We start from the raw sequence: 18914 nt of genomic DNA, 5'->3' as shown, positions 1-18914 counted from the left end.
CAAGAACGTTTAGAGTTGGGGTTGCATCTAAAAATCAATGAATATTAATCTTTCTTAGTATATACATGCACATTTTTTTATATATTATAAAAATATAGGCTAGATTATACACACACATACATATATACATAATTTTACATGAATATAGAACGTATTTGTTTAACTTACGCATTAACGCAATCAGCAATCTTTCTCCAACAGTCTTCTCTTTGGCAGCAGAGAACGTATTGCTTTGAGCTTGAAATACATGTTTAAATTCATCCTAATTCTGAATGATTATCTCTTGCTCCTCCACGGAAAAATATATCACTATCCATATCGAACGCGATTGGTTGTTTGGTGCCAACGTCATACCTTTGGTATGTGCACGTGCTCGTGGAGTAATCATAGCTTAAGGATCAAAGCCTGAGTTGACAGAGAAAGTTGATGAGCTGTGTCATGGTACCAATAAAGCCTGATTGCATCGGTTTGGTTTTGTCAACTCAAAACTAATCCTGTAACCCCGAGTTTGTTCAGCTACCTTCATGGTACAGGCCCCAGGGCGGCACAAGGTTATTGAAGCTCCTTCGGGCTGCGCACAAACTTTGGTTATGGACAAACACCCATCTATTGTCTCTAAGAGCAGTACACATACCGAGGCGCATGAATCAGGTGGCAGATGTGTTGTCTCGCAGTGTACCTCTTTCAGGAGAGTGACAACGCCATCCAGAGTTAACTCAATTGATTTGAAACACGTTTGGGGCAGCAGACATGGATCTAATCGCGAACAGTCAGTCAGCGCAATGTCCGAAATGGTTCTCGCAGAGCAAAGAAACGGCCTCACTGGGGCAGGATGCGATGGCCCACAGTTGGCCGAGTGGTCTCCTATATGTGTTCCCTACATTTCCCATGATTTGGTTAATTCTCAGTCATATTCGGGTAACGAACCAGCCGTTGTTATTAAAAGCCCCATGTTGGCCGAACAGACCATGGTTTCATCTCCTTCACCATCTTTTAACGTGTCCGCCAGCCCAGTTACCGATCAGACTAGATCTCCTGACACAATTGAACGGCAAACTCTGGCACGATCATCCTCAGAAATTGTGCTTCTGGTCATTGGGAGTGACACTAGCCTTTTGGTCTGTTCGCACGGGGTCAGGGACACAGGGTTCTAAATGCTCATGCTCCATCAACTAGGGCACTGTATGAGAACAGGTGGAAACTTTTTTTCAAATTGGTGTAACGACAGTCAAATAAATCCCCATATGTGCTCTATAAGGGATATTCTGGAATTTTTGGGCTGTTGTGGGCCAATTGTTCTCTACAATAAGGGTTTATTTGGCCGCGTTATAAGCTAACAGAGGTCTCATAGACGGTTGCTCTATTGGGAAGCATAATTTGGTGGCTGTTTTTTTTTTTTTTTTTTTAAAGGCGCTAACTGCTTAAATCCTCCTTGTAGAATCACGATTCCACAATGGGACCTTAATATTGTTCTTAACAATCTTTGCGTCTTTTCATTTGACCCATTGTCATCAGAAGATATTAAATGGCTTTCTTTGAAAACTGCTTTTTGATGGCCATTTCTTCTGCAAAACGCGTTAATGAATTACATCCGCTCTCTGGGGCCCCGCAATGTTTAAAGTAGGGTCCAGAAGATTCCAAAGTGATGTTGTGGCCAAACCTGGCTTTTTTCCACAAGGTATTGTCGATGATATTATCGGCCAATCACTCAGTAGACCTTGAGATGTGTCAGCAGCTTTGTCCTGTGAGATCTCTGCATCTTTATGTGGATAGGACACTTCCTGGAGAACTACTTACCAGTTATTTGTTTGTTTTGCAGACGGTAATAAGGGTAACAGACTTGCTCATTGGATCACAGAGTTTATCACGAGCTCTTATGTCTCCTGCCTAATCCAGTGAAATACCACTCTACGCGCTCAGTAGCAACATCATGGGTGGCATTACTGGAGTTCAACTCGCAGACATTTTCGCGGCGGCAACCTGGAGCTCACAGTCAAGCGTTTTCATGCTTCTGTAGACTTAATGTGGTTTCTGCCCCAAACAATTGCTCAACAGCAGTACTGGGAAAAGTGCACCTATAAAAGGAAATCATCAACTGAGACTGAGATTTTTGAATAAAAATTTAACAATCGTATTTGTTTCTATGTTGTTCTATTTACATTGCATGTTTGAGTTGTGTTGATTTTACTTACCTTTATTGGGAGATGCATGCTGATCAAACCCTTGTGACAAATTTGATATTCGTCTTCCACTCAGTTATGCCCTCGGGCGTTCTATAGCCAAGGAAATAGAATGTTGGTTACGTATGTAACCTTGGTTCTATGACTGGCTTAAGACCGCCAGAGACTCTGGTCACTCGTGTCAACGAGAAGACTCAGAGGAAGAGATGACATGTAAAGGAGGTATTTATAGATAAACACATCATTAAGGTCACAAGGTGACAGTTTTTATATTAGGTTCTCAACTAGGAAGAGGACATGAAGATATTCCACTCAGTTATGCCATAGAACCAGGGTTACATACGTAACCAATGTTTTTTTTTTTTTTTTTTTTTTTTTTTTTGCAGAAGCATATTCTTTCTTTTGATATATTGCATGTTCAGATATTCATACCAAAATAATTTGGGGCCCAAGAATGTTTTGTGATATAGATTTTTTTTTAAAAGCCTGATGAGGAAAGAGTTAATAATTATTATTTGCAGCGGAAAGTTTGGAAAGCACTAGAGGCATAATTATGCTAAATGTATATGCTCTATTTATTTATGTTTTACATACATGCTATTAATTTATGTTTCCAGTGAAATCAAACTTGAGAGGACTCGAAAGGCCACAACAGGCCTCCTGAGACGTGTTAGATACTATAAAAACACTAGCATGCACTGGTGACTCCACAGTCCAACTAAATCAGCGTTCATTTCATTCTAAATATAGTTCATTACCTGCAATTTAAATGAAGATGCAGTGATGGTCATTTCAGAGTATATAACATAAGGTATTTCTAATAATGTTTGTAAAGTTAAAAACAACAACAACATTTTTTCTTAGACTGTGTTGAATTATTACTGTGCTAACCATTAATTTCATTGAATGATATTATATTACTGATCACACTTTGCAGTTAGGGTCACCATACATGTATAAGACACTGTGGCTAAACATTCTGAGATGAATGTTTATTTATTTATTTATGGTGTAAAAATATATGAACTTTTTGCTCACTTCCTCAGGTCAATGCAAGTTTTCCTTGTGTAAGGAAAATGGAAAATGGAACATATTTTTACTTCATGTTGTTTGAAAATCTTGGGTGCATAAGATATGCTTTCTTCACTTTGGGGGTTATTTTTTACTGTGCTGTCATATACTTTAATGTTCTTATTGTTCTTGTAATAATTATGGAGAAGACATTGCACAAGCCCATGTACATTCTGATGTCATGCTTGTCCATCAACTCTGTATATGGTACAGCTGGCTTTTTCCCAAGGTTATTGACAGACCTGCTTTATGATGCACATATAATCTCCTTTGAAGCATGTCTCATACAGAGTTTTGTCATTTACTCATATGCATCTTTTGAACTTACAATACTGATGTTAATGGCATTTGATAGGTTTGTTGCAATCAGTAAACCTTTGCATTACAGCAACATAATTACCACACGGTTTCTAACTTTTCTAATAATTATAGCATGGGTTTATCCAGTAACTTTTGTTGGTACTGGTGCTCTTTTGACTGCAAGGTTGACAATCTGTGGTAACAAATTGCTAAAGGTGTACTGCCACAACTATGAAATTGTCAAACTCTCATGTGTGAACATTACTATAATTAATATTTATGGCCTGATTGTAACTATCACAACCATTTTTATCCCTTTGAGTTTTATACTGTATACCTATGTCAGAATTATTATAATTTGTCAAAGAAGCACACGAGAGTTCAGGAGCAAAGCATATAAAACTTGTATTCCACACATGATGATCCTTTTAAATTTCTCAGTTGCACTTTTTTGTGAGCTCACTTTGAGTCGATTTGTGAATGGAGAACTTCCTATAGTGCTGAGTGTTGTCATTTCACTTGAATTTATTGTTATACCACCCTTTGTAAACCCTATTGTTTATGGTCTAAACTTTCCTGATATCCGCAAAAAAATTAGGCATCTTATAAAAGCCTCCAAATAGCCTGCTTTGTTTCTGTTGTAATACTGTAACACAGAAAACCAAATTTGAAGAAATTTAAAGATAATTGTTCAATCAAGCAGTCACTCACCTTCTAGTTGTGAGTGATTGCTTTGACATCCTCAGTAAATACATTTTTGTGAAAAATTGTATAAGGGTTTTAGAAACACAATCAGAGAGTATCTTTCTTAATCTACTGAACAAAGGGGCTATCCATATCATATGAGCTCAGATTAATAACTTTATATATAGAATATAAGCTTCCATGAAATCTTTTAAAAATGATATTCAGTAATTCTTCATAATTGTGTTGTTCAAAAATAAAAATAATTGTCTTTTTTTAAACTGGTGTAAAATGTTTACACTTTGTTATTCTGCATGCAAAGCATTACATTATCAGACTGAACCTGGCTTATTTTTTATAAATAAAGATTTAGGAATCAGTTTTAAGAGGTTCAAACAATAGCTGTCAACATACTTTATATCGAATAATTACAAATCGTGATATTTGGTGTAGTTATATCTATTGTTAATAGAAATAATAATAATAATAAAAGTGCTTCAATGCCAGAATACTAACACTATTCTGTTTATAACCAGCTTGCAAAGATGAAACCAGTGTAACATGTATGTTCTGTTTCTATTCAGTTTTAGTGTTTCTGTGTGTCTCAAGTTCTTCAATTAATTTGTCTCCATAATCATTAAGTTAAGCAGGTGTCTTGTGTTAAGATAATGATCTCAGTGTGTGTAGAAAAAATTAAAATCTACTATCTCAAAACACCTGTTCGTCATTTAGTTCGTTATCAATGTATATTTAAGTTCCTTTTTAGTTCTAATTCTCTGTTGGGTATTGGTTTTGTGTTACATTCTGTCAAGTTGCCTTCTCATCAGTGGATTAGATGTTTTTTTTTATTTTGTTTTTTTTATATATATATATATATATATTAAACAAACATTTCAGATATTTGCTTTCGTCAGTGTCTTTGACGAAGGCAAAAAGCCCTTTGTATAATCTATTTGTTTATAACAAATAAGTATTCTTAGAGTGCAGACCTTTTTTGCATTTTTGTAGTGATATAGGTCTTAGCACGTAATTAGCTGGTATAGCGCGGTGAGTGTTTTGATTTCCACAAATAATCTTATATCAGAGGTCTTCAATCCTGCTCCTGGAGGGCCACTGTCCTGCAAAGTTTAGTTCCAACTCTAATCAAACACACCTGATCAAGCTCTTCAAACTCATCAAGCTCTTCAGAATCGCTTGAATATTCAAAGGCAGGTGTGCTGAAGCAGGTTGGAACTAAACTCTGCAGGACAGTGGCCCTCCAGGAGCAGGATTGAAGACCTCTGTCTTATATAGTTCCCATTTGAAAGGAATTGTCTCGGGTTACAAATATAACAATGGTTCCCTGAGAAGGGGAACGAGACACTGCGTCTGGAAGACGCTATCATCGTGCCCGACGTCTGAACCACGTGTCTAAACACAACAATCTCAATGGCCCGTGACGTCATTGCAGATGCGACTGTGAGTATAAGATGGCACCTGTAGTACACGTCATCAACTTTTTTGTCTGAAGGAGACGTGGGTGGGCATTACCTGAGGCATGGCAATGAGACACAGTGTATCGTTCTCCTTCTCAGGGAGCAAAAAGGACAAGATCCCTTTCAAATGGGAACTTGCACTGCATCTGGAAGATGCTATGTGGAACAAATGCTGAGGGGAATGACTGCCACATCAGCTGTTTTGAAGCACTACCACAATGAGCAGAAACTTAATGACTCAACTGCCGGAGTCAAACAACTCCCCTAACTAAGATGCTGTAAGTGACAAAAATTCCAATACCCAATATCCATTGGCCAATACCCATTCATGGTTCCGGACTCTAGCAAGGGTGTAGAGTTACATTCAAGCTATTTTAAGGTATGAAGTATTTATTTTTACAGGAAAACAAAACATTTAAATATGCCATTTTGATGATCAAAAAGATTAGTTTTAAGGGATGAAATTGACTACAGGGGGACTTTAATATTTGATATTTATGGATGCTGGTTGCTGGTTGGCTAGACACCAGCATGGGAAGCGGGAGTGCTGGTGGACCAGTATAAAGTATATTTTGCATGCTGGGACCTGGGACCATCACACTACAAGTAATGATTGACTATTATTGGTAACAAGCAGAATCAATGAAGATAAGAGGAACAACAATAACAGAAAAAAAGAGAAGAGACAAGCAGATAGCACAACAACTACAACTGACTCACAGCCACACAGACAGTAAATCAGCAAATAAAATCAATAATATCTCACCATGCTTAAACAACTCAAAAAAAAAAAAAAAAAAAAAAACATTATCATGTTTACTTATTATGAACATGTTTTGCTTTATTTATTTCATATGGTACATTTACAAAAGTTGTTGAAGTCTGTTTGAAGTCACCATTATGTTGTTTAGTGTTCCTTTAGTTGGGTACTTGGCCATGGACTTTGTTTAAATTAATTATCTTTCAGCAATTGTTAAAAGTGCATGCTATCACTATTGTCTACAATATCTGACTGTAATGACACACTTTTTACTATGTGAAGTTTTTGGAATCAGTGACTGACAGCTGGAGTTTGACAGTTCTCAAATGAGCATGAAAGTGTTTTAAAAAAAGGAACTTTCCATTTTGAACTTGCATTATCAAGTTATTATTAAAGGTAGGGTAGGCAAGGTAGGAGCTAGCAATAGCAAGATTCCACCATCCCTTCAGAGCATCTCCAAACCCAAAACACATGAACATGCACAGCCATAACAGAGTCACCATGAGATGGCATTAAATTAACTCATGTCTCAAAGCACATAACATATGATGTTTTATTAACAAAGTTCGTGAAGAGCATAATCAGATAATCTGCCTGTTTTGACACGGCCCTAGAGGCCAACCTTAACCTCTCTGTGCGCTTTGTTCCAGTTCTGCCTGATCTGCCCTGGTGGTCTTCAGCCCTGTCTTCAGTCCCATCAGCTCCGCCCTGATCACCTGTCCTGTCAGCTCTGCCCTAGCCACCTGCCCTGTTGGCTCTACCTGCCATGGCTCCTCGACCCACCTCAGTCTCTAGCCCTGTTTCCACTCCACGCACCTGGCCCTCTGTCCCTCTCCCTGTTCCGCCTCTGCTCCAACTCCCTCCTGGACTTATGGTTGTGTTTGGAGCATCTTGAAGCCGCTCCTTTGAGAGGGCCTATGATGTGATTACCCATCCAGGATATGATGTGATTACCAAGTTTCCAGGATATCCACCAGAGGGCACTCCTCCCCAGACCATTGCCATTCCACCATTAACTACATTTCCCAGAGTCATTTGCCCAGACTCATTATCCCTGATTAGTTTCAGCTGTTTCTCATTTACCCTTGTTAATTCTGTCTATATAAACCTGGTTAACTCATTTTGATATAATGTAAGTGTGAACTAGTGAATACAATAATAATGAACTTAAACAAATTAAATAGCTCTGACTTGTATCACCTGACTGCTGCAGATTCATTTCGCCATTAACTCATAATTCTGAGTCTGAGGATGTGAACAGTTGCAAGTTGCCATCTCTTAATTACAGTAATTATGACATGGTGTGAAATCATAAGCATAACTCATAAGCTCATTGTTTTGGTTCAGGAGGAACTGTTTGCGGTGCTCAGTGCCTCTACAACTCTGTATATCCTCATGCACTGATGATGTGTGATGTCTGCATGAGCAGGGTGCGCAGAGGTATGGAAATACATAGGAAATGCACCGTACACCCGATGTACTTTCATAAGAGGTATTTGCATAAGAATAATGTATATTAATAATGAGCATAATGAGCATAGCGCACTAACATTATCGAAACATTAGCTATCCTGATTCAACAGTGATGAACGTCAAAGTGCGGCTTGACATTAAGCTTGACGGCTTACAAAACTTGACGGCTTACAAAGCTTGACAAAACTACAAAGAGAGCTACAGTTAGTGGTGGACTGGATAAGGAGTAACAAACTGATTCTCAATGTATCTAAAACTACCTGTTTAGTGGTTGGAACTCCTTTTTCTTTACTTTCCAAACCGAAACTTGAACTCAGCATAGAGCAAAATTCTGTTGAGCAAAGAGAAGAGGCTAAACTTTTGGGAGTGATGATTGATAATAGGTTGTGTTGGGACAGACATGTTCAGAAATTGTTAACTAAAATGGGCAACACTTTGTCTGTTATTAAAAGGTGTGCAAAACATTTTACACCACAGACCGTTAAATAAGTACTTCATGCTTTGTTTTTTTCACACCTTGATTACTGCTCTGTGGTTTGGTCCAATACTTCATCAACTAATATAAAAAAAAAACTACAAGCAATTCAGAATAAAGCTGCACGTGTGGCTCTCTCATGTGGGTTTAGATCAAATGTTGACAAAATGCATGAAAGCCTCTCGTGGTTTAAAGTTAAAAATAGATTGGTGTATTCACTAATGGTATTTTTATATAATGTTACAACAAACAAAACACCTTTTACTTTATATACAAAACTATCCTTTAGTACTGATACACATCATTATCCAACGAGGCATGCAGTAGGAGGTAGTTTTATTTTACCTATAGTGAAAACCAAATCAATTCAACGTTTAGTCAGGTACAGAGCGATGTGTGAATGGAACTCTCTCCCAAATACTATCAAACAACAAAACACTCTGTATGGTTTCAAAACATCACTTAAGAAATATTACCTTCAAAGAAATTTAAATAGTTAATATTAATTTAATTTAAGGAGATACTGTTATAGGGTTCTTAGTTATCTTATTTTTTGATATAGATCTATTCGGAGTAGCGACATTTTATTTTTATTTATGTTTTATTATTTATTTATTATTTTTGTGATCAATGTCGTTAACTGTACAATATGTATTTTCAAATGTTGTGTAATGTCTTGTGTGTATGGCAGGGTGGGAATTATACCGCGGCCATGGCCGCCGTTGCCCTACACTTTGGCCTTCATGCCCCGTGAAAAAAAAATCATCGTACGGCCACAGTGGCCTGTGTGCCCTGGCCCTGTCCAAGTTCCACCCAAGTAGTCTCTGAACTTCAATTAGTTTGTGGATTCGCGCAGGTGCAGTGTCATAATCACATCGATGATCTCACGCATCAAAACAGCAGTGCAAGAAGCATGTAACGTCAGCACCAACAGAAGAACGACACTCTGTTGTCTACACTGGTGCATAGATATATACACTAGATTTCGCCTTGGCTACGGCATTCGTTCATGAACTGCCGTAGCCAAGGCGAAATCTATATGTCTATCTATGCACCAGTCTGCGCACACGTCACACAGCAGGAAGCGCGGGCGCCCTCAGATCACTTGGACGTCGCTGTGTTATAAGAGGTAAAAACGATATAAATACTGTTCGTTTTCTCACACAAACCGCTCGTTTCGTGTCTTAGGCCATCAATGTGTACTTACGATGGGGAATTGTTTTAATTTGGACTCTGTGGATGGCTGCTCTTTGAGACCGTGACCATAGGACCTGCATTATATGACTGACAGACAAGAACGGTTTGACCTAAAAATATCAAAATCTATTTGCTAGTAACTTAGATAAGTGCCCTTTTCAGAAAAGGGCCCTATGCAAGGTTCCAGAGGTAACGGCGTTTTTTTAATAGTTCAAAGTTACTATAAGATTTAATGTTATTACCTTGACAAACTATAACTTACATCATTAAAAAGATATAAGACTCACGTTTCAGTATTTGACCACTATTGTATTCTGAGAAATTTATATTGACAGTTATGTCTTAATTTGTGTCAGGAGTTATGAAATGCAAAAATGAGTCGATACCTTTAATATGAATTATGAGCGTCAGACGCTCCCATTCATAAAAAACTCCTGTGCTGTCGTCATGAAAGCGATTCACAAAACAACGTCCCTCACGGCTCTTAGCTCAAAAGTGTGCAGATTTGGAGAAATATTGATATATTCTCAGTTTACATCAGATTTCTATTGACAGGAATAATATTTTATTGAATTTATAGCCAAATGCGTCGATGTAATCATTATGAGCGCTGTATACTGATGTGCTGTGTTTTCAATTCATACCAGCAGCCTGAGGGCGCTCTACTGAACATTATAGTCCATATTTGAAACGCATGAAGAAGAGCGTTCGACAATGCAGGAAATTATTAATTTATTGGCATTTGTGTTGTTTCTGAATGCTTTTATTGGCATTTGTGTTGTTTCTGAATGCTTTTATTGGCATTTGTGGTGTTTCTGAATGCTTTTATTGGCATTTATGTTGTTTCTATTGTTGTGTGAGGGTGTATACCTTCTGGATGTAATGGCGCTCTCTCTCTCTCATTAAAAAATGTTTTTTTTTTTTATTAAAAAAGTCATAATCCATGTCTTATTCCAAATTAGGATGTTATGGTATCAATCTGAATGGGAAAACCATCGAATTGTACGATGGCCTTTGTGCCCTGTCATATGGCCTTGGTGCCCCTAAAAAAAAAAAAAAAGGTGGAGGCCAAATGGCCTTGCCCCTAAAATTACATAATTCCCACCCTGGTGTATGGTGTGTAATGTGATGTCATAAATTGTATTGTCACATGGTAGATTGTAGGACCCCAGGAAGAATAGCTTTTAGCTTATGCTGAAGCTAATGGGGATCCAAATAAAACAAACAAAAACCTTTTGTCATTTAAAAGACAAACACAACTAAGAACATGGTGTATGAATTCTAGTTCTATAGTACCATATTCCCACTGACACTTTACATGTAAAAGTTTAATTTCAACTATAATACCTTTCCAAAGACTCACAACCTCATTATTCTGTCTGTGTTATCAGTACATTTTGATTTACAAGATTTTTACCCACTGTGCGTTTTTAATGTTTTTAGTTAAGGAAAACTTCTGGTGTGCTGTTTATGCAAGTCAAACCACAGCAGTGAGGTCTTCAGAGACTTGTTTTATGCTATATAAAAAAGCATGTATGGTGATTCTTAGGTCTTCTTAACAGAGCACACATAGGCTAGACCTAATTCTCTGCACATTTACACATTCTCTGAAGATAAAGTGATGGTAATGTTAGATCGTATCACAGAAGGTATTTCTGGTAATGCAATTTCATGTACATGTATATTGTTAAACGGACTAAATAATTCATATTCACATGATGTATTAAACATTGTGGCTAAAATTATACAAAGCTGATAAGCATGAAAACAGTTGGTTACACTTTAAGGTTAAATTTGAAGGTGTCCTTGTTATAATGCAGTGGTGCAGAGTAATATTAATAAACTAAATGTACTTACTGTAGGGTTAGAGTTAGGATTAGGGTTAGTTGCGTGTACTTAGGCGTAATTTATAGTTATTACTATATTAACTACATGTAGCATATGTAACAAGGACACCGTAAAATAAAATGTTACCAAACAATCTTTTTAAAGGTAAAAATCATGTGAACTGTGTCTTCTTTCATCCTCAGGTCAATGAATCCATCCTTTGCTTAACAGAAAATGGAAAATGGAACATATTTTTACTTGATGTTGTTTGAAAATATTGGGTACATAAGATATGCTTTCTTCAGTTTGGGAATTGTTCTATACTGTGCTATTATATTCTTTAATGCCTTTATAATTATTGCAATTTGTCTGGAAATGACTTTACACCTGCCCATGTACATTCTGATTTCATGTTTGTCCATCAACTCTGTGTTTGGAACAGCTGCTTTTTTCCCAAGGTTACTGACAGACTTGCTCTCTGATACACACTTGGTGTCCCGTGAAGCATGCCTCTTACAGGCTTTTGTCATTTATTCATATGCATCAAATGAAAATACAATATTAATGTTAATGGCATTTGACAGATATGTAGCAATCTGTAAACCTTTACAATACAACAGCATAATGACTCCCAGGATTTTATCTGTTTTAATAGCTATAAGCTGGATTTATCCAATGCTTTGTATTGGTATTGCTGGTATTTTAAATGCCAGACTGATTATGTGTGGTAACAAACTGTGGAAAGTGTATTGTCACAACTGGGAAATTGTCAAGCTGTCTTGTGCAAACACTGTTATTAATAATGTTTTTGGCTTTTTCATAGTGACCACAACTCTTATCATGCCTTTAAGTTTTATATTATATTCCTATGTTAAAATTCTTATCATTTGTACAAAAAGTTCACCAGAGTTCAGGAGAAAAGCATATCAAACTTGTATTCCACACATAGTGATCCTTTTAAATTTCTCTATTGCTATTTTTTGTGAGGTCACATTGAGTCGGGTCGCAACTTTGGATCTCCCCCTAGGCCTGTCAATTATTCTTTCACTGCAGTTTCTTATTGTACCACCCATCCTGAACCCTCTTGTTTATGGTTTAAATTTTCCTGAAATTCGCAAAAAAATTATATGTATTATAAAAGCAGGATTGGATTTCTCATAAGCATCGTGAGCTAAGTTTATCGTGGTGACCATTGGTAGCAATGGTTCTACGGTCTACTTAGGCTTATGATGCTTTTGGGAAACACAACCCAGAATGTTTATGATATACAGCCATAAAAATCATTGTTTAATCAAACGTTGTTTTATCTCTTCTCATGCTTATAATGAATGATAGATATTACATGTTATGAGTTTTAGCCTTTACATTTAAGACAGCCAGTGCCAAGAAATCTTTGCCACAACTATACAGTATCTTTATTACAGGCCTACACATATAATGTATTATTTAGTCTGGTTAAATGAACAAATACTGTTACTGCATTCCTGACATGGGTCAGGCAGACTCTTAGTCACCTCTCAGATAACGAATGACATTGCCTGTAACATTAAAGGTCCCGTTGCATGCGATTCCATGTTTCAAAGTTTAGTTAGTGTGTAATGTTGTTGTTAGAGTATAAATAATATCTGTAAAATTATAACGCTCAAAGTTCAATGCCAAGCGAGATATTTTATTTAACAGAAGTTGACTACAAAAAACGGCTCGATTGGACTACACCCCTCTACTTCCTTCATTAGTGACATCACCAGAACCGTGTTTAGACTAACCTCCGCCCACAGGAACACAGGCGTATTGATGGCAAAATGTCAACAGACGGTTGATGTTTATCTATAATCGGATACCGCAAAAGTTTAATTCGAAGTTGTTAGTTTGCTCTGTCCATTTCAGACTGTTTTTCTAACCTGGGATAATATCAAGCAGGCTTCTCTCAGCGTTTCATACTGACGAAGGGCGCAATTTCAACTATATTCCAGCAAGCGGTAAGTAGTGATTTAATATGGAAGTAGCGATCAACTCCACATCGTTTCTCTTAGTAGGATGAAAATAATCTTACTTAAACTGTGATTAATATACAGAAAGCGATCAAAGAACAATCCCTTTCCAATCGCCCAAGCTGTCAATCACACAGCGCGAGTTTATCTGGACTCTTGCCAAAACTCGTTATGAAATAAATGACGCTGTTACACTGCACAACGAAGCTCTTACTGTATTTATATACCTCATGTTTGCATTGGTGAAATCATTAGTGAGTGCAGAAACTGCGTTGCAATGATAAGATCTTTTTTCACGCGATCAACAGACTGCCCAATGCTCACTGCAATTTTTTATGTGATTGAAATAGATCTAAATACTTAAAAAACTTCTCACGATTCGTTAATCCCGATAGTTGTAATAGTAAAAACGTATAATAGCTGTAATAGTAAAAGTTTTCCAGATAGTTCCACATGTAATGCCAGATATTTCATATGCAAGCATTTCAGCCAATCACAGCAGTGGGCGTTTACACTGAAGTCTCACAGCAGACACGCCCCTTCAAACAGAGTGTTCAAACCAGGGAATGAAATCAGGCTAGGAAAAATGCCTTTTATTTCTAAATTATAACAATTTTTGATCTAAAAAACATACTAACATTATAAGGGCACCCCTGGAAACATGATAAAATAATAAAAATAATCCATGGAATGGGACCTTTAATACCAGAATAAATGCACTTAATTTAAGAAAATAATATGATTCCCTAGTTATGATAAAAGAGGAGGGAATTGTAAAATCCACCCCTTCATATTTACTCTTTCCCCGCTACTGACAGAATTTTCTGTAATTTATGATACAACGCTTCCCCACCATTGACTGAATTTTACATAAATTATAATATTCTGTGATTTTAAATCAGTACCAGATTTACTAAACAGGGCAAATTAGAGTAAGAGCGCAATTCCAAAACAGCGCCGATGGGAGTGGAAAGTTCAGCGCGTGACCTACTGACGACGCACTAATTAAAGAACAGACGCAGCCGGATCATTTCCATAATGACTAATGCAATCTACCAAGAGCAGTTAGCATCTGGTTTAATTTATGATTTTTTGGGGGGCAATAAATAATGACGCAAATACCAGTAAATAGACTTGCTGTAACATTTTGGTTCATGTCAGTCATGTTTCATGTCCTTGTCATGTGATTCCCTGTTAGTCATGTGATCCCGCCATGTGTTCCCTTTCAGTCGAGAACGTCGGACGTAGTCGACGTCGACTGAATGGGATCTCGCTAGGGAGCCAATCTACTTCGAGCATGTGAGCACGAGCAAATGAAATTTGGCGTGCGTGATTTGCATCACACACTCCGCCCGCGCAGAGCGGGTATAAATACGGAAGTGGATGCACGCACTAGTTGCTTTTTGCTTCGGAGCTGTTCGAATGGTATCTCTGAAGAGTGTTGTTGAGTTTGTAAGGACCACCCATTGGCCCAACGACAGAATCCAACGGTGGGCGAAGGAATAATGCATGTATGTCTTTTCAGCGCTCCAGTGAAGTTCACTTAATTTATTGGAATTTAGTTTCAATATTACTTTAGCTCCACACTTAATCTGACTCCAATTTCAAATGATAATCAAATTTAGATCGTGTTTCTGATTAGAAAATAATCATAAATATTGATTATGAATTTAGATCTTTGATTATTCTGAGCATCTCATAATTTCAAATATTCGTTCATTAAGGACCCAGTGTCACTTTGAGACGTCACATCGCGAATGTGCGCTCACGATCACAAACTAGCCAGTCCTGAAATAGTCAGAGGATGCAGTGCAACTATTTTACCCTAAGCAGTCGCTCACTGCTGACTCATAACAAAGGTGTAATTATTTTTAATAGTTGTGAGCTTGTGAGTCAGTGATAGTCAGAAATCGGTCTCCCTATGATGTGCCCCATGCTCCATTCATAGTGCCTTCGGTTTGATCTATCCTGGACAGAGATTTGCGGAAACACCAGACTGCACTTTAATCTACTGGAAATAATGATTTCTGAAAAATGCAGAATGAATCAAGATGTAACATTTATTTGTCAGGTAAAAATGTATCATGCCAATTACACAAGTAAATGATTAAAAGCCAATTCAGAAATAATAAATACATGACATCATTTACTCAAAGATGACTCTAAAAGTAAGTAATGCATTCCTGACAGAGACACACAGTGGTGTGTCAGTGCTTTCCAACAGGAAAACACTGAAACAGCACTGTATGGGGGTGATCCTGGTAAAGGGTTCCAAAGACTGCTCTGTCACCTACCCTTAAATACCCAGACCAGAACAAATGGGTTATACAAATATTGTTTAGAGTTGTTTTGGGTCAATTCCTGTACCCCAGGGGGTAACACCTGGTTTCGGGAGATATCTTGAAGAGACATCACCCAGAGAGGAGAACAGGATTCTCCTAAGTTCTCAGTCTTTCTCATTAAACCAATGACTACAGTGAAATTAATACCATTTTACCAATCGCACTGAGACACTTAAAATGATGCCAAACATGAAAAGGAAAAACAATAGATTCAGGATACATCATATGTGATATAGACATTCTTAGCGAACTTTTGGTGACTTGACTCGCAAGAAGAGGAAGGGAGGAGGGAGAGGGGGATGCAGAGATAAGGAAGAAGAAAAGTTTGGACAGGCTAAGTCACGCTCAATAATGCAGGTCTGTCCTGTGCTCTGTCTTTGCTATCTTTTGTCCAGGTTGCATTTTATGGCTTTATTGCAGGGTGAGTTTGGTCTTAGCAGGAAAATCAGTCCTTACAAGTTTCAACGAGCGAGTGTGTCGGTGCTTCTTCTAGGAAGACTCTCCCAGGTGATCGCAAGCTTTGAGCTCTCAACTGCTGTTTTAACAGCAACCAAATTTCTCTTTGTGTTTGTTTGTCTGACGGCTGGTTAGAGGGCGGAAAAGTGAGTGCTTCACTGTTTCAGTTCACTGTTCAGTGTTGCCGCGGTCATGCCCCTGTGTGCTCCAGCACTGGTGAGAGTTTTTCACTTCCTGAAAGAGCAACATGGGTGTGTTTGCGTCTTTTTCAAGATGCCTTTTCACCCGTGTGTTTCTGGATGCGATCGTTCCCTGTCCCCCCATATGGACGGTCACAATGGTTGTTTCACGTGTTTGTATTATATATGTGTATATAATGTATGTGTATATATGCAGCACGTTGAAGCAGCATTTTGTGGATAGTTTCTATTCTCATTGCGAGGATATGACTATCGCTATGTTGAGATCGAGACTCGCCTTCATGCGTGAAGTTGGAGTCCCCATTACCACGCCCCGCTACGGCGCCGTGTGGGATGGGTGATCAGAGGATCATAGTGAGGCTTCCCCGCCCGGTTACCAATCCCTGTGGGCCCCTCACTCCTCTATCACATCACAGCCGGTGGAGCCCCGTTGAGCGTGCTGGTCCCTCTGTAATGGACCGACCAGCCATTTCATTCGGGCTTCTCCAGGGGACAGGATGCCGATTGCAGCATTAGAGGGTGAGAAAAAAATCATAAATTAATTTAATTTACTCTTCTTTGAAGTGTGGGAGCAGGCGGTACCCATACTTCAAAGAAGAGTAAATTCCTCTGTTCCTGGGCCCCAAGAGGGCAAGTCTGACGGTGTGCGACCCTGTAAAGCCTTGCACTCCTCAGCCCCCTCTTGTTCGCCAGCTGGCAGCTGGGTGTGTTTGAGGAACCAGTAATCTGCCTTCTCACTCATCCCCTGCCACCCAGTGGAGTCAGGTAAGTGTTGCACCGCACACTCAGATCCCACTTCGGGCCTCTCGAGCCGGATCCCTGTTCTCCACCTCGCTGCCCCACCTCGGGTACGTTTGTGGTCCCTGGCCCCTGGTCCGGTTTTGTTGAAGTCTAGAAATATGCTTCCAACCGATGCCCAACTTGGCCCCATTCATTAGCTTCAGACCTGGCTTGCGATTCATTTCGCTTGGCTTCCGCCCAGGCTCAGTGATATTCATCATACCTAGGTGTTGAGCAGAAATGCTCCTAAAATAATTTTTTAGTGAGATCCTTCACACCTAGGTGTTGAGCAGAGCTCCTGTCCTGTGTGTGTGCACCGCAGTCCTACTGGCGAAGGACGCGTGCTAGCCATTCCCTCAGCCGGTATGGAGTTTGGCTTCGAGCCTGCACTTCATTGTACTCTTATCATGTGGTGGGTCACAACAATCTTGGGTCTGCGCCAACTGATACGGGCCCTTTTTCGAAAGCCTCCGTTCACTTGTTTACACAGAGTTGCATTTTCAATGCCCCCAATGTTTCAATGTTCCCAAGCTTGGTCTGCAGCATTCGACCTGAAAGACGTGTACTTAGATCTCTATCCTTCCGCTTCACAGGCTTACTGTGCTCTTGCGTTTGAAGACACAAAGTATCAGTACATAATCCTACCCTTCGAGTGCTCCATAGCCAGTTGGGTCTTCAGGTCCAACTGTTTATAAGCTGGTTAAAAACTTGGTTAAAAACTTGGACTCTTCAGTATAAGCACTCATCAGTTGACTAGAAGACCCATGTTCAATCCCAGCCTCGGTATGTACCAAGACTGAACCATGTTAGTGGACCCAGTGGAAGATGCCACACCTACCTCTAATGTTAATTGTATCCTAGCTGTGCTGCCTGGCCAAGCTTCCACCATTCACAGACATGAGCAGATCCTATCTGAGATCCTACAACGCTTAAGTGAGCAGACTGCGTCTCAAGTCTCTCCAGTTTTAACCACCCAAACTTTGCCAGATTACAGACCCACACCTCCATTGACTGGCCTTCTACCTGAGCCAAGACTGCCTGCACCAGAGAGGTATGACAGGAGGCTTTATCACTCAGTGTACTCTGGCATTCGGATTACAACCTAACAGCTTTCCCACAGAGAACAGCAAAGTGGAATACCTCATCACTCTCCTCTTTGGAAAGGGCGCTGGACTGGGCTACGGCCTTGTGGGAACAACATTCCCCACTTACTGACAGTTGTGATCTGTTTGTTGCAGAAATGGGGAGGGTCTTCCATCACCCTACCAGTGGGGGAGAGGTTGACCACAGGCTGCTTCAGATATCCCAAGGAGTGTGGCAGAGTTTTCAGTTGAGTCCCGCAAATTAACCTCAGAGAGCGGTTGGGACCAAGAAGCCCTGGATGCAACGTTTCACTGTGCCCCATTCCCTGAACTGAAAGATGAACTGGTCTTCAGAGACCCGGCTCCTGATTGTGAATCCCTTATTGACATTGCCATCAGGGTGGACAAACGCATTCGAGAGTGCAGACGGGAATGCCGTGGGGAGATCAGGCTGCCTGAGCCCCAAGTTTCTAGCAGTGCCATTGAATCCCCTCCACTTCCCATGAATTTCGAGGAACTCTTGCAGTTGGGAAGGACCAGACTGTCACAAGCCACGAGGTAAACGACACATGAAGGAGAAATGCTGCTTGTACTGTGGAAAGCCAGACCACTTCAGATCCA

The 18914-nt window shown here is 39.3% G+C and overlaps 1 protein-coding gene across 1 annotated transcript; it reads left to right on the top strand.

Annotated features, from left to right (window-relative positions):
* Positions 1-3391: 3391 nt before the first annotated feature.
* On the top strand, positions 3392-12603 carry LOC311091250 (olfactory receptor 51I2-like; the record flags this gene model as incomplete). The annotated part of the gene is made up of 2 exons (XM_084127069.1): positions 3392-3480; positions 11901-12603. The coding sequence occupies 2 exons, from the start codon at positions 3392-3394 to the stop codon at positions 12601-12603; spliced, it is 792 nt and encodes a 263-aa protein (XP_083983195.1).
* Positions 12604-18914: the final 6311 nt, after the last annotated feature.

Source organism: Abramis brama (genome assembly GCF_963993115.1).
Source record: "Abramis brama genome assembly, chromosome: 10".
Taxonomy (NCBI): Eukaryota; Metazoa; Chordata; class Actinopteri; order Cypriniformes; family Leuciscidae; genus Abramis; species Abramis brama.
The sequence above is the reverse complement of the archived record's forward strand: the minus strand, read 5'-3'. Positions and strand labels throughout refer to the sequence as shown.